Here is a 16,856-nt window from a genome sequence, read left to right on the forward strand (position 1 = left end):
ATATCGTCTGTAACCTCGAGCTCTAATTGAGATTAAGAACACACAGTAGAGAGATGAAAAGTAGAGCTGAATGTTTCCGCGTCACGCTGCTTCCTCTCTCGTTAAAAGTCAATGGCTACACTTTACATGAACACAATATTCACATGCAGCAATGAAAGTGAAAAGGTCGACGTTGCGAAAAACCTGCTGATGTCTTTCATGATACTTAAAGTTTGTGTCTACCTCAGCTTGTTTACGGCGCACAGAGCTGATTGGAGACGTAAACTGCCGTAAAAACCTGATTTTAAGGCAAATATTCTGAAAGCTCCTGAAACCAGAAGACTACCTTCATATTCATATGATGCTACAAAAGCCTGATTAGGATTATCGAAACAGAAGACGGTGTTTACATGACCCGAACCTAATTCTGAATATTGTTGTATTCAAAATATTGGTGGAAAATCTGTGTAGTGTAAATAAGATTTCCTCAATTGTAATTAAAATCTGAGTGTTCCCACTAAATTGGATGTAAATAAATCAACATGATGGATTAGGTGACTGTTTCATTGTCCATGATTTCATCATTGTACTTGTACATGCTGCTTGCACTAAATACAAACTGTTGTGGGTAAATAATACGTTTTCACGGCGCTAAATGCTGCTAGATATTTAACATTTTAAAAAGTACGACAGTGAATTTGACGCGAGGCGATATTAGATATTATCAAATATCGCGATATTTGCTGCCGTATGCGATATTCGTCACAATATCGAATCATCATGGCTTTTATTTTGAAAAGATAATGCAGGCAGAGCTGTCACGTCTGTGGAGGTAACGCCGATATTGTGACGTTACCACAGGTTAAAGTGAAACTCTCACCAAAATGCAACCTAGGGTCTATTTGTATCTGAGTCAAACCTTCGTGTAAAAGCATAATTATGATGAAAGAGGCACTTTTAAGATTTACCGTATTTTCGTTTTCGGCTCAAACTCATTTTCAATGGGAGTGCTACGGGCGCTTTTACGATAGCATCAAAATCTCTATTTTTAAAACAGTAAGAAGTCTCGACACAACATGAAACTTTGCTGGTAGTATCACCAGGGTCTCTACACATGAACACGAGCATTGAGAACATTGTTTGTGTACACAGAGTTACTAAAAAGAAGGTTTTTGAACAACTCATGTTAGCAGTAGCTTGTTCCGCTCGCCGCCGTCCTGCCAGTGGAGAAGTGTCGATCTCAGAATGTGACGTAACCTGGAGGACAGTTAAGGTGGAACGCTCCTAAAGCTTAGTTCCATATAAACGCAGGATAATTTGTTGTTTTGTCGTTAGCGAAAAACAATATTGACCTTGAAGTTGAAAAAGGAGCCTCATATAAGAAACAATACTAAAATTAAAAGCCGGAAAAGTCACGTGAGATCTCGCGTGGATAGTTGTTGCTGGAAGACAGCAGTTCCACCTTAACTGTCCTCCATATGAACAGTATTTATTCTGTAGTTACTGTATATTAATTATATTCTGATAATTAAATACTGTACGTCTCATCTCTGGTCAGGTCCGAGGACGGAGGGCCTCTCAGCTCCCACTAGACCGACCACAAAACTCCCAGGAGTCTTTGCAGCAATCCGGGTCGATCCGCAAGAGTCACAGGAGGAAAGGTAATCAGACACGTTTTATCATCAATCACAGCTTTTACCTCTTTTCCGTTCACACAGGTGTTCCTCCTTTGAAGCGTCGACACACAAATCCTCCTCCTCGTCTTTCTTATCTCATCTTTTAATATCATCTCGCTTCATTACTTCTAACGCGACCCTCGCTTTATCCTCTTTCCCACGTTCTTGCCTCATTTCGTCTCATCTAACGTTTTCATCTGATCTCGTCGTCCTGTCGAGTTTCAGCAGCTGTTGCGCCCTCCGCCTCGTCTCATTCCTCACCGCTTTTATCTCTTCCCTCCTCGTCATGACGCCTGACACTTCCTCTCATCTCTTTCCTCTCGTAAACATCAAATATTTCAGTGTTATCGCTTGACTTTTACCATCTATTCTGATGTAACTGCAGCGTTTTATCAGTTCTGCTCATCGGATTCAATTTCAGTCAGATGTCATCTGTTTCCTCTCCGACTTCAGATTTTTTTATCCTTCGTTTACTTGAAAAAACGTGTTTGATTGAACGCCACCGCCTGAAAAAATGTTGGTGATGTAACCACTGATAGACTTTTCATTTCTTTATGTTGTAACTTCATGTGTCTGTAGAGTCGGCCTTCACTTTCCTCGTGTGACAGTGCTGTGCTTACGTTGTGGTTCTGGTTTAAAACCCACGTGGTTAGCGTTCAGAAAACATCATGTTTAGGCTTTAAAACGTGTTAAATTGCTCCAATCTCATCTGAAGATATCACAACTTTTGATTACTGTTTTTTTGTCGCACCAGTTGGTGTGACGATTACAAATATTGAAACGAGGTCTAGAACTCAGGTCACTGTCAGCTGTACCTCCACCATCGTCCCCTCCACCTCCAGACATGAAAGTCAGGATGTAAATGTGTAACGTGAACGTGATATGAACCGTTTTAGAAACAAACGTACAAACCTTCACTGCCAACACTTCATCCTGATGACTCGGCTGGTTTAGAAACTCGAACAGCGGCAGATGACTGAACAATCGTCACACAGATTATAACTTGTTTTCATATCTTTACAGTCACAGTGGTGTGTTCGGTTAACCTGAGCCTCCTCCACCTCTCAGGTACGTTGGTGTGCAGCGGTAACGGGACCGGCAGCAGCTCCATCTACTCTGTCGCCATGGTGGCGATCCCCGACTGCGTCGACAACGCCACGCAGACGGACATCAGCTTCCAGAACATCGTGACAGTGGGGAAGAGCAGAGGTCACCACCACCATCACCACGGCCGAGGGGGAGGCGGCGGCGGCGGTGGTGGCGGTGGAGGCGGCTCCTCCCCTCCACCACCTCCACCCTCTCCCCCTCTCCCCCACCTTGTGGCACCGTATGGGATCAATGAGTTGTAAGTCCTGGCCTGTTGTCTTTTTAGCTGAATCAATAATGTTAGATATGACGGGGATTGATTCTCCCTCCCTCGTCCCTCCAGCTGTGTGTTCGAGTACAACGACCCCGATGACTACTTCGATGTCTCCAACCATGAGGTGGACAGACAGGATGACCTGGAGTACGAGGTGAGAGCTCCGCCGCCGTCAGACATCTGGCTGTCAACAGTTTCCAGGTATTTAACCTTCTGTTACCGAGCTGAGAGGAACTCCTGACATCCCAGCTGCACATCTGTGACTACATGAAGAGCACATGTACGAGGACGAACGCAGGCAGAGAGGAAAGACTCCGATTTTCTTTCAAACAGAGTTGATTGATGAGCCATTTTCAGAGGAGCTCTCACTTGGGGAAGACGTCATTCAGGATATCTGACAGTCCTACAAAATACGACAAAATGGCTTCTGAGAAACAGACGGAAGTGACGGGAGGGAGGGGAAGGTTGGGGTAAGAGAATGTGGGATCGCAGCAGAGAAACAGGAAAATAAATGAATAGAAGTAGAAGATAAATAATTGAGTGTGAAAATGAATGAAGAAAGAAAGGGAGGAAGTTCATCGACAGATAAACTGAACGATGACTGACTGAAACGAGACCTGGTGGATGGAAAAGGAGCAGGAATGAGGACAGAAGAGGGAATATAGATATTTCTTCTTGTCCTCCAGACGTGTTACTGAAACAGATCGACTCCTACAAGCCGTCGTGTTCGCTGGAGAAATGACGGTCAGACTGGTCTTAACCTTTGAAGAGAGGCTCTCAGGCTCTAATGGACGGCTGCGTTTAGCTTGAGCGGCACTTTTCTCTGTTTCTGCTCTGCTGATTCGCTGCTGTTTCCTCAGACTGAGTCATTAAAGAAGTCAACAAAGTGGAAACCTTTCTGCTTCTTCTCCCAAAGAGACATTTTCTAATCGTTACCATCATTATATCTTAAATCACTTCTTAATGTCCTTCTTTCCTTTGTTCCCTCGACGACATCCTCCTTTTCCTCCCTGCATCACCTCAGGTTTGATTTCCTCTGTCGACGCCGTCCAGATAAACCAGGTCGTCGCTGCGATGAGGGTCAAGACTCGACTTTCATAGTCTCAGCTGGACTTTGATGGTCGCTGCTGACCTTTCTTAGTCCCAGCTGATCTCGTTAGTGATTGAACTCCGGTTCAATCGTTCCTCTTTGGTGTGATTCGCTGTGGCAGCTGTGAACGCAGTAATCTCACTCAGCTGCTCACAAAAACAATGCAGAACCAGCTCTGAAGTGGTTTGGTCCTGGTGGACTCGTGATCTGGCTTCTCACTGAGTTCCAGTTCCAGTCCAGAACAAAGAACCTTACTTTAGCCCTTTTTAGATAGAAAAGGCAGCACATTTGCTCCAAGGTAAGGACGGCAATGTGCTGGCCTGTCTTTCTAAAACGGAGGCGTAATATTCCTCCTTTTCCAAAAGCCGCCTCTGAGGTAGGCGTAAACATGTGACGTGACGTGAAGCTCGAAGTTGGGCTGTGAACAGTGAAGCAGGTTGAATTTGTCTTCAAAATAAGAGCTTTACATTGCACCCCATTGGAGTTTAGAACTGGGTTCTTAGCGGGGGCTTTTAATTTGAAAGTAGCGACCGGTCTTAGCTTGCTGCTACAACAACAAGCTAACACAACAAAACGGCTACAGAGACCGAGGAGACGCTAGCATCTCCTGGATCTCAGCGGCTGTCCAGTTGTTCATCTTGACGTCCGCGGATGAAGTGAAGGACTGACTGCTGTGATCAGCTGTTTCCTGGTTTTAAAACTCCCCGGCTGTGGGTCGGACAACAGTGCAGGTCATCGACACCTCCGCCCAGCTCACGCAGAGGCCGGCACATTGCCGCCTCGTTTTTAGATAGCAGGCGAGGCGGAAATAAGTGTGCCCTCCTAGGCGGAAAATCAGCGGACCAGAACAGACCCCCAATTTGCCGCTCTCTGTCTAAAACCGCGGACCGAGCCACCAAAACGACGGGCAGATTGGCGGCTTGGTGCCCTGTCTAAAAATGGCTTCTGTTACTCGTTCATGAACCAGAAACATCGGACCAATAAGCAGAGTGAACGTTCTCACGTGGTTTGCAGTGGTGCATTTTGGGGTTTTCTTAGGTGTTTCAGATTTAGATTAGATTTAAAATCCACTGATATGAGAGATTCAGCCGTCCTCCTCATATCCTGGTTGGAAAATATGCAATCTGAGGAAACCCAATCTTCCAATAACTCGTGTACCTGAGTCAATCACACAAGACCAGCTGAGACCCACAAACATCGAACAAACCACCAGCCGGCCCTGCGAGCATTCATTAAGCTTCTAGCATCGCTTGTTTCATGAGGCTAACTTCGCTTCACCACCCTCTCTGGTCTGAAGATCAGCTAAAGATCAGCGCCGCCCTTCATAAACCAGCTCAGACCATCCACCACTCTTCCTTCCTCTGTTCCTCCAGGAGGTGGAGCTGTACAAGTCCAGTCAGCAGGAGAAGTTGGGTCTGACGGTCTGCTACAGGACGGACGACGAGGAGGATCTTGGGATTTATGTCGGAGAGGTGATGAAGGAAAACATCTTCTCTTCACTCTGCTCAGTTTAATCAACCTCCAACATTTATCTTTTCACTCCGTGTGCATAAAACATAAACTCATAAATCCAGTTTCTTATTCAATTAATCACTTTCTCTTCTTTTACCTTCATACGTTTAGTTTCTCCTCTGTTTACTTATTTATTACATCCATCCACTAATCACTCCATCCTTTATCTTACCTTTGAATCATTCAGCCGGCTCACACCGAAGCACTCACTCATGTATTCACGCGGTCATGATTAATTTATCGGTTTCTTAATTCACGAGGTCATTTATTGATTCCTTCAGTGCTTTGTTTACCTCTCTCTTCCTCCCTCCGTCACTTCAGGTTAATCCAAACAGCATCGCAGCCAAGAACGGACGCATCAGAGAGGGTGACCGGATCCTACAGGTACACAACACTGACGCTCACCGCTCCGGTTCTTCTGTCTTTATTCAGCCCCGGCGCCATTTCTGTGCACCACTGATTAAATTTGTACGATTTACACGTCAACAATTTAACAATATGTGTCATATCACGTTACCTGTATATGAGCTGACCGACATGTCGTGAAGTTTTTATGCCTAAACTTTAACAGATGTTAACCACAGCATTATAACAATTCAACCTGAAGAACTTAAAGTTTCTACGTATCCGTGTAGCTGCTGGTGATTGGATTTCTTTACTGGAGACGACTGTTTACACTCTTAAAACTGATGTTTTAATATTAATACAAGTTGTGTCACATTAATGTGACTATATAAAGACTACACATTTTGTGTTATATTTAACACAATTACTGTGTTTGAAAACGCAACACAAATCTCCTGTTAAAACTCTTATCACAGTAGTTAAAGTAATTAGTAGTTGTGTTACGTTCAAACCCAAACTCTGCGGCTGCGTTAATGTTAATGAATTGCTGTTGTGTTGACTTCAAACCCAGTTAGCTAACGTTATTTGTTCACCTTTAATGGCGACTTCACCGAAATGAGCAACCGTTTACTATATTGTCCTAACGGTATTTTATGTTGTGTAATTTCGGTAGTTAGGTAGAAATAAACTAGAAATAAACTTCAAAATCACGATGGAAGTTAGCTAACGTTAGGTTAACGTTAGCTAGGCAGCCCTGCTGAATAAAATGCAATGTTCATGATGAATTTTCCTAAAAATACGATTGAGTTAGTGGCTTATATACACATGTCGAATTTACCCTAACACTTTACAGTCTGGTGAGATACATTTATATAAACTAGTAAGTTATATGGAAACTCACTGAAGGGTTAGAGCACACCGAGCACACCGAACACACCGAACACACCGAGCACACCGGGAGAAGCAGCCTCCATCTTGCTTTCCTTTGTCTTTGTCTCTGTGGCGCGGACAGTGAACATGAAGAAATGGCGCCCCCTCCCACCACATAAAATAACACACAAATTGTGTTAAATTGTCAAATCTTAATCTTTTTAAGCTTTTTTTTTTTTTTACACATCTTGTGTTGAAATCCACACAAAATGTGTTTTACATGTAACACATTTTTTGCGTCACTGTTCAACACATCCTTTCTAAGAGTGTACTCTTCCTGAGATCTTTTGACATTTGACGACTTTCTTCTGATTGTATAAAAAGTATTCTACTGCATTAACAGAGCAACTTAAACATGTTGAAAGTTAACCAACATCACCAACAGAGTGATGTCAAAGACGTCTTTCATGGGACGCCAAATGTAAGAAACCTGACTAAAGTTTTCAAGCGTACAACGTCTGAATACTGTCAGGTTGGGGTAAAAGGGGAGACTATGGAAAAGGGGAAGGTGGACCCAAATGCAGTTAAACCCGAGAGGCAAGGCGTGGGGAACAAAAGGCGAGCTTTATTTAAAAGCTGAACACAAAAACAGAAGCAGGCAAAGTAGCAAATGAAAGCGAGGCAAAGTAGCAAATTAAAGCAGGGCAAAGTGGCAACTAAAGGCAAGCCAAAGTACAAAGAAAAAGGCAAAGTTCAAATCAAAAGTGCAAAATGCAAAACTCCAAAAACACATACCGTGGGGGAACAAGGAACAGACAGAGGCAGAGGCACAGGAACTGGAGCATGGAGCATGGACAAAGACGGACGCTGACAAGAACAATGACCAGACAAGGAGTGAAGGGAACACAGAGACTAAATACACAAACACTGATGACAAGACGAGGAACAGGTGAGGTGGACCAACAGGTGAGGTAACGAAGGGGAGGAGCACATGAAGGGACCAGGGCAATGGACAGAGGGAGCCAGAGGGAACATAGGAAAATACACAGGAGAACTTAAAGGACACATGAGGCCATGGGAAAAACAAGACACAAGACAAGATACAGAGACATGGAAATCAAATACAAGAAAACACAAGACAAAACCAGACAAGAACACAACAAACAGATCTACAGTCATGACAAATACAAGTTTTTCTTTTACTGAATTAAGAGAAGCGACTGAGCCACGAGCTAATAAGCTAACGGTAACTAGCTACAGCTGAGGATCACTGACACACTCACGCTGACGAGGGATCAAATCTTTTTTGTTTTAAAGACCTCGTGAGTGTCGACCTTCAGTACGACTCCTGCAGGTTGAAAACACAAACACGTCCTCTGCCACATTAACCGGCTCTGTTAGTGTTAATAATAGATCCAAATCAAACTATGTAAATGTATACCTGCAACCCCAGGGACGGGCTCGTCCAATCAGAGCGAGCGGTGAGCAGCCCAGTTACTGCTGTCCTAAAAATAGACCGAGGCAGGGAGAGAGATGGAGGGGGAGACAACGCTGTCACCCTGAGTTACCACCGCACAGTTCAGCTGTTTGAAACCGCCATCAAACTGAACTGATCACTTCATATTCACATCAGAATTAATGAAAGTTGACGCAGCAGCGATCCGGCTGCATGAAACTTTTTATACTTGATTTATTTACTTTGAGAGAGAGACAGTATACTGCTGCAGATATCCTTCATCACACAGACTCCTTCTGTCACGAAACCAAACAATGGCAGCAGTTTGTGTTTTCAGATGCATGCAGGAACAAAAGAGTTGTGACTTTGAACACACCAGCAGTAATAGATCACAACATGCACTCGTTAGCTGGAAACAATCATCTGCCATCATCATATATGGTGGATTTCATCCTTCTCAGAGCAGAACGAGCTTCCAGGTCCTCTTATTGTTTCCCCAGTTTGCAAATTTGGATCTTGTTATCTCACGTAACTCGGTTGCGTTTGTAGTTGTGTACATGGACTCTGTTTTGGACTTTTTGGAGTGTATTAGTTTTGGGGAACGTGACCTCAGCATGTGTAGTTTTAAATGTTATACTTGATAAAACAGCATCAGTCGTATCCTGGTGTGTGCTGGAACGTTGACGGTCTGTTGAGGTTCGTCCTGCAGCGGCTCCACCCAGCAGAGAATCACAGAACAGTGAGACGCTCATATGTGTTGATTATATAACTTATGATTAATTCAGTATTATTTATCTGCAGTAAAGCACTTGAAGTTGTACAACATCATTATTAGTTTAGATTCATGTACTTAATTAAAATAATTCAATATTTACCAACTGAGACAACAACAGAATGTATTAACAAATGATTGATTAGAAGAAACATTTAAACATTACAGTTTTTTAAGAGCAGTCAGAGATAATTAGCAGTTCAACCTTTTTATTCTGCTGAAACTTGTTTCTGATTCAGCTGTGACGCGACGCCCACACCAGCGAATACATTTATCTCGCTGACATTTCTGCGCTCGTTATCCTCTGACCCCGCCGCCGCCGCCGGCCTCGACAGAACAGCGTCGGAGATGAGGTGCACCGGCAGCACCTGGCATCGCCATGGTTACCAGACAGCGAATCAGTGATGTCAGCGAGATAAAGGCCTTCTGGACTGATGTGGTGTCTCCTTGAAATATCTGTGACATAATCATGTTTTCGAAGCCGTGTGGATATTCTCTACTATCGTATTTTAACTGAAAACACGCGTCCTTCATCCAAATGAAACCTCACATGGAGAGACTTTAGCGTGCTTCTGTTTTTCTTCCTCACTCTTCTGGAAAAGATCATACTTCAGGTTAAAAAAAACCTGAGTTATGTCATTTAGGTACTTTACTTATGGAACATAACTTCACAAATCTAAACTCTTGGTCACAAACGCGATGCAAACCCTTCGTCTCCAGACAGAAAGTCCAGATTCTGTCGTTTCTAGACGGGAGCTTCAGCAAGCGACACGAGACGGTTAACAGCTGCTGTATTTAACATGTTGGGAGTGAAAATGGACTGATTATTATTTTTTAGATTAATTGTTTGTTAAGTTAATAATAAGACGAGAAAAATACTTCCGCGTCGATGTCTTTAGATGTTTTGTTTTGTCTGAACAAAAGTCCAAAACCCAGAGATTTAAACTCTCTTAACTAACAAGACTGGTTCATCTGGATTAATCTGATTATCTACAGTAACTGATCTCTTTACCTCCGCTCGTCTCTTCCAGATCAACGGCGTGGACATTCAGAACAGAGAGGAGGCGGTGGCCATCCTGACCCGAGAGGACAGCATCAACTTCTCCCTGCTGCTGGCCCGGCCCGATATAGAGGTGACATCACAGGACACGACACAGTTACACCGTCGCTCTACATCAACGCTGCTGATAAACAGACTGCAGTGAACTACATGATCCAAAGTTACAGCGTCAACTCTCACTTCTGTTTCGTTTAACAGCAATAGAATTTATGCTGATATAAAACAAAGTGACGCTCTCTCAGGTTCCGGTCCAGAAGTCGTCCTCACATCCAAACCTGGAGGTGTAACCGTCTCTCTCGCCTGCGTCACTAACCTACTTTCTCTCCGTGTCACTGCTAAAGATGGCCGACAGGAGAGCAAAGACTCACAGTTTGGTTGTTGGTTGTTTTATCCATCGATCTGTGACTCACATACACAACAGATCCCTCCTGTGACCTCCCTCCAGCACTTGTAAACCAAACTTAACTTTTTCCAACAATTTGATCTCCTGGCCCTCACAGTTTTAAACACAACTGTTTTTCCAGAACACATTCGCTCTCTGAATATTGACTTCAGTGACCTCGTGATATTTCTCTAAATGCCATCGTCAGCCCTGAACCCTGACTCGATCTGTTCGGGGAGATCTAATCTTCTGCCCTCCATCCGCTACGATGTTGATCGTGAAGCAAAACTAACCAGCAAGAATACAGAAGAGAGAATATTTAGTATGCAGTTAGATGAGTAAAGATGAGCATTCATTTGTATTGGAGGCACAAAAAGGGAAAAACAGTCTGAGGCGCAATATACAGAATATTGATTGGCCAGCTAAGCAAACATTGACCCTGATTCAGGCCTGAGGTTTTGTTTACAATAATGTGTAGAGAGAGATGAAAACAGAAAAGTCGCTGTCATGAATACATTTTTGTTGGTGTGGTCTTGGGGAGAGGAAACATCAGGACGTCGTGGAAGTCGTGATATTTCTAAAATTACAATCATGATTAAAAGGAAAAGAGTCTTCAGGTAAAACTCTGAAACAAAATCTAAAGAAATGAATTATCTGGTGAACGAACCAGCATGTTGCTTTTACTTTAAGTCATTTGTTTTAAATTAAAGATACGACTCTGACATATCCTTTTACCCAAACAGGTGAATAAGATGGAGGTGTGCAGCAGTGCCAGTGATTCTTAAAAAGAAGCCAACTCAAAAAATAATTTCCCTGAAGTATCGACTTCATGTTTCCTATTAGCAACAGATTCAATTTTGTGACTTTTGAGAAAAAAGAACATTTGTCGAACAGTGTGGCTCATCGACATCGTCAAGACTCAGAAAACATGAAAAATCATAATGATACTAAAACACACTGAAAACATAGAAACTGAAACCACGACGCCAACATCGTCCTGCCATCAAAAGCAGGAAAGAGGATAAAATAAAATAAGTGAATAAAGAAGTAAATACATATTCTATGTAATTATAATTATAGTGGTCATATTAACAGACAACCACTAATGATGATAATAATAATAATAATAATAATAATAATAAACTAAAATAAAAAAGGGGAAATAAAGTAAAATTAAATAAAATTCTCCATGTGTATATGTATATAATAATTATATATATTTTTTTCTCATATTTTTCTTTATGTAGTTATTCGATTTACTCACTCTACATTTTGTCTCATTTAATTCATTTACCCACTTATTAAAAATAATAATATATATAATAAAATATACTATGCCCTCTTTAACTCCATACAGTGTCAAATCTTCTCATTGTTTGTCTTTTTTGCTGATTTTATTCATTTATTTATTTTTTGTTTCTCTGTTATAAGTTCCTCCGTCTCATCTTGTGCCATGTTATATATATGTATGTTCACATTCGTCACCTGTACTGCACATAGAAAAATATATGAATTAAAAAACATCGTCCTGCCATGAACCATAAACACAGATCACCAAACATGCTGCACTAAACAAAGTAAATAAAGATATATCTTAAATACATTTTATTAAGACTCTTACACAGTGTAGATAAAATCACAAGTATATAATGATGTAATATTATGAACCTCAAACTGCAGAATATTCAAATAACAATCTGATGCACGGCTTTACACGTCAGGCACCGACTGCTGCAAACATGAAATCCTGATCCGAGAGGCAGGATGGAAATTCAGGAGGTTGTGTGTCTGCACTACACACACACACACACACACACACACACACACACAGTCATGATAAATGTTTCTAGTATGACAGCAGGTCCCAGAGTGTGTCCACATGTGCTGACAGAGGAGGAACTGCAGGACGGTGTATTTATACATGTCAGTGAAAAACACACACACGCATACATATTCAGTGTTGAATCTGCACTGTGTGTGTGTGTGTGTGTGTGTGTGTGTGTGTGTGTGTGTGTGTGTGTGTGTACAGTCACATTTCAACTAAATCAAATGAGCCGTCACTCAGTCAGTCAGTCAGCCGGCTGCAGTATTCAGACAGCTGTGACGCGTCGGCCCGTCAGATCTCCGCGTTATGAGAGAACAGGAGATGATGGATGTTTATCGACGAAGCAAAAAACTAATTAGAAGGAGCTGGTGGGAGAGCAGCAATGAAAGAGAGAGAAAACACTCAGAATAATGTTCTATAAATGTGTTTTTAAATTGAATTGTGGTTATTATTCCTGGGAAAGCAGTAAACTGTTACGTACGTCCACACGTCTGTCTGTGTGACGCCTGATTAATCTCTGCACAACTCTCATCCAGGCTGTCAGGAAATATCCTGATGAAGTGTTTTATTTTTAATGACGATCCCTCCAGTGCTACATTCAGGACAGACGTCACATAATCAGCCTCTCTAGTGTCCTGACAGTGAAAAAAAGGAGCTTAAAAACAAAATCTTTACTCAGTATCCGTTTAATAACTTTATCCTACAGACTGGTAGATGCAGTTTGGATCTCTGGAAGAAGCTCAAGATGATTTGAACAGATTTCTGGATAATAAAAGATGCTGATACACAATAAAACCGTTCAGGGAGTTCAATGCACATGGATACATTCGAAATCGAAAAACATAATGTATTTTACAACATCCTGCGGTGAAGTCAGCTGATAGGTGGGGGAGGTAAACGAATCAGAGATGGATGAAATGATGCGAGGATGAGGGGATGATGGATGGAGAGAGGAAACGGAGGAGAGGATATTTATCCCAAGTGACCTAGTTTCTTCCTTCAAGGTCACAAACGCACACACAGACAGACACACCTTAATCACACAAGTGGAGATGCACAAGAAGATGTGCACACACACACACACACACACACACACACACACACACACACACACACTGAAAGCTGCTCATACATAACAATCCTATTAAAACTGAGCAGAACTAAGTAGATGACTACAACACTGTTGATGTATGATTAATATATTGACAGTAATTTGGAGATTTAATTAAACCGTTACACTCAGTGGTCGCAGGAAGCTGCAGTTCAGCCTCAGATTGAGTCTTTCTGTGTCTTCTGCCTGTATTTAAATTTATTTATGTCTTTCAAGAAATAATCAGTGAGATCAGCTCAAATACATGAGGTACAAGAACCCTGATGTTCTCATCTTAAAGGTTGGTACGTTATTCCAAAAGCTTTGGTTTCTCAACCTGAGGCTCGGACACCCAAAGTGGTTGGAAGTTCATTTTCAGGTGTCGCCAAATGTTTGTGGAGAAACAAATAAAACAGATTTTAGACCACGTAACAGTTTGTGCAAGACATTGCCAGAACCAGTGACATCTTAACATCTTGGTATCAATCAATTAAGCAATTAAGCAGACATGTTGCTAAAGCTATTAGCGAGCTATTTGCACAAGAATGGCAGAGAGAGTGCAGCTGAAACCCTCAATACAGTGAGTACTGACACCAGCCATGTTTGTTTTGTTGTTTACGTTATTTTTGATAATGTTCTTCTATGTAAATGAGACATTCGGTAGCAGCAGGCTGTGGCTCCGCAGCCGAACCAGAAACATTAGCACACAACATGTTTCCACCTCACACGACACCAGGCTGTACGGCAGCATTGGCACCATTAACTGCAATATAACAGTGAACACACTCTGGACAGAGTTAGACTCTACTGAGCATGTGCAAGAGGCCAAAAAACATGGAAGCATAAATAACACTTTCTGCATAATTGACCAGCTTCCACTGGTATGAAGGAAGACAACCTGGTCCAGACAGTCGTGGTCTAAGGTCCAAGGTTTTTCACATTCGTTTTTCTGCTTTCTTCCAGAATGAAAACCCAGTCGATCCAGAGGAGGTGATGGAGTTGACTCTGGAAGAAGGAGGCTTCCATCCAAACCCCCGAGCCTCCTCCTGCTCCATCACTTCCTCTCACCTCTCTGGTTATTATCGCCTGTGCCGGGGTGCAGGAGGAGGAGGAGGAGGTGTTGGAGGAGGAGGAGGTGGTGTTGTTCTGGCCTGCCCGGGAGAAGTAGCAGGTAGAGAAGGAGCAGTTGCTGACGTGGATGTGGAGGAGGAAGAGGATGAGGATGGAGAGGAAGGAGAGAGAGGAGAGAAGGAGGACAGAGACCCACCTGTACCTCCTCCTCCTCTGCTGAGCCTGGCTCCTCTGCTGTCCAACAGCCAGGAGCTGGACAGCGGAGTGGGCCGGACCGACGACAGCACCCGCTACGAGGAGTGGTCCGAACACGACCTGCTGGGTGATCAGACGAGTGCCTGCAACACCAACACCACCAACACACCGGGCAGCACCAGGAAGTTCAGACCAGGACCCAGCCCCAGGTAGGACAGGGGGATCAGGGTCGGTACTGAAGGCAGATACTGAATCTACCATCAGTTCTTCACTATTATGGATCTGATCCATTTCTCATCATTAAGGAAGTGAAATATCAACGTTTTTAAACTGAATTCAGCCAACAACAAATACTGTGAAGAACTTTTCATGCTAACGACCCCCGTCTTTGTTTCCGGTACCCAGGCCCAGTCCTAGACCCAGCCCCGGCCTCGGCCCCAGTCCTGGGCACGGCCGAGGAGACACCACCCCTCCTTTCCTCCACCTGCGTGACCTCCAGCTCAGCTCAGACTCCCTCCCTGGTCTGGACTGGGCAGCAGGAGGAGGAACAGGAGGAGCAGCATACAGCCCCCACCACCATCACCACCACAAGGTACACTACGTTCAGATCTTGTTGAAGGAAACGTCTAGTAATATTCATCAAATCCTATAAAAAAGACCTGCTGCTGAACCACATGTGGATTCATCCACTGCTGAAAATAGTTCCGAAGAAATCCTGTTCAAGTGTCGTTTGATGAACGAGCAGCTGTTTTAAGAATTTACTATACTTTACTAAAAATGAAACTAAATGAATTATATATAAGTATATATAAGTATATATATATATATACTATATATAAGTATATATAATGTTTGGAATACTTTAAAAAGGAAGCCAGAAAGTTTTGAGAGACGCCCTGCTGGAAAAAACAGCATCTATGCAGGTTTTTCCAGCAGGGCGCAGGAACACATTGTTGACAAGAACTAAAATAAAACACAGCTTGACTCTTTTAAACACCTCCTATCACCTGAATGACAACAGAACTGCTTCAGCACCAAGAAAAACCTGCGAGCGTCATCTGGAGTGTTTCACTTCAGTCGTCTCATAGCAACAAGAGCTGTGTCCAGTGCTTCTGCTGTGTTTGGAGCCTCTAGATAAAAACAGAGAAGACACATACCGACTGACGGAGTGAAGATCCTCCTCAAAGCCTATTTTCTCTTTCATCCAACATTCAGTTTGGTTGATGTTTGGACACTTTGCTGGTTGTTTTTAAGAGATTTGGACTTTATTCCTGACATGCTAGCCACGCTGTGCTGAATGCTAATGTGTGGTCATTGATAACTAATGTGATTGTTGCTCTTGTTTTTATGCTATTAACTAACGAACGTTTCCTCGTGTGAAGCTGATTTGACTGATATAGGCCACATAAATGAGTGTGACAGGAAATGTAATATTGGGAGTTTAGTCTAAAAAATGTCTAAGCAGTGAAAAGCCTCCATGGCCTGATGCTGGTTTCTGCCCTCTGACCTGCAGCACTACCACCACCACCACCATCAGCCCCCTCTGACGATGATGATGCCGGGACTGACGGAGGAGGAGTGCCAGAGGTACCAGGAGCTGCTGGAGATCAAGTGCCAGTACGAGAGACATAACGAAAAACAGCAAAGAGAAGCAAAGAAAAACGAACGTGATGACGTCGAAGCGGAGGACAAAGAGCAGGAAGAGAGAAACGAGGCGGGGCAGGAGGCTCTTCCTTCTTCTTTGGTGGTGGACGTGAACTGCAACGCGACTCTGAGCGAGCACGAGATGGCGCTGATCGAGGAGGAGTTACGCCACCTGGAGTTCAAGTGCCGCAACATCCTGCGAGCGCAGAAGATGCAGCAGCTCAGAGAGAGATGCCTGAAAGCCTGGATGATGGAGGAGGAGACGGTGGCAGCCGGCGCCGGGCGACCGGGCCCTCCTGAAGCAGGTAACCATGACAACAGCTGGCATGGGAATGTGTGGAGAAGACGCTTGTCATCCCGACCCGTTGGTTTTTTATAAGTGAGAAAATCCACCTTATTTCAGTTTATGGCTTCAGACAAGTTGTGGTGTCACCGTGAGGTTGCTAGGCAACCAGAGACCCCAGTCACAGCTCCAGGCTTTATGATTAAAAAAAAGGCTTCAGCTGAAAGAAAATGGAGATTTAATGTG

The 16,856-nt window shown here is 43.2% G+C and overlaps 2 protein-coding genes across 4 annotated transcripts in view; both read left to right on the forward strand.

The window, feature by feature from the left end:
* Positions 1-16,856, forward strand: part of LOC115585697 (uncharacterized) — a 510,933-nt gene that overhangs the window by 204,301 nt on the left and 289,776 nt on the right. The window lies entirely within an intron of this gene.
* LOC115584956 (PDZ domain-containing protein 4-like) overlaps positions 1-16,856 on the forward strand; it is a 50,353-nt gene that overhangs the window by 27,787 nt on the left and 5,710 nt on the right. For all 3 annotated transcript variants that reach the window (XM_030422925.1, XM_030422927.1, XM_030422926.1), the window contains exons 4-12: positions 1,538-1,640; positions 2,724-3,000; positions 3,085-3,169; positions 5,479-5,577; positions 5,939-6,001; positions 10,092-10,193; positions 14,381-14,892; positions 15,089-15,275; positions 16,197-16,632. In XM_030422925.1, the coding sequence (XP_030278785.1) occupies positions 1,538-1,640; positions 2,724-3,000; positions 3,085-3,169; positions 5,479-5,577; positions 5,939-6,001; positions 10,092-10,193; positions 14,381-14,892; positions 15,089-15,275; positions 16,197-16,632 (1,864 nt within the window). The remainder of the gene's footprint in view (positions 1-1,537; positions 1,641-2,723; positions 3,001-3,084; positions 3,170-5,478; positions 5,578-5,938; positions 6,002-10,091; positions 10,194-14,380; positions 14,893-15,088; positions 15,276-16,196; positions 16,633-16,856) is intronic.

The sequence above is a fragment of the Sparus aurata genome, chromosome 7, assembly GCF_900880675.1.
Source record: "Sparus aurata chromosome 7, fSpaAur1.1, whole genome shotgun sequence".
In the NCBI taxonomy this organism is placed as follows: Eukaryota; Metazoa; Chordata; class Actinopteri; order Spariformes; family Sparidae; genus Sparus; species Sparus aurata.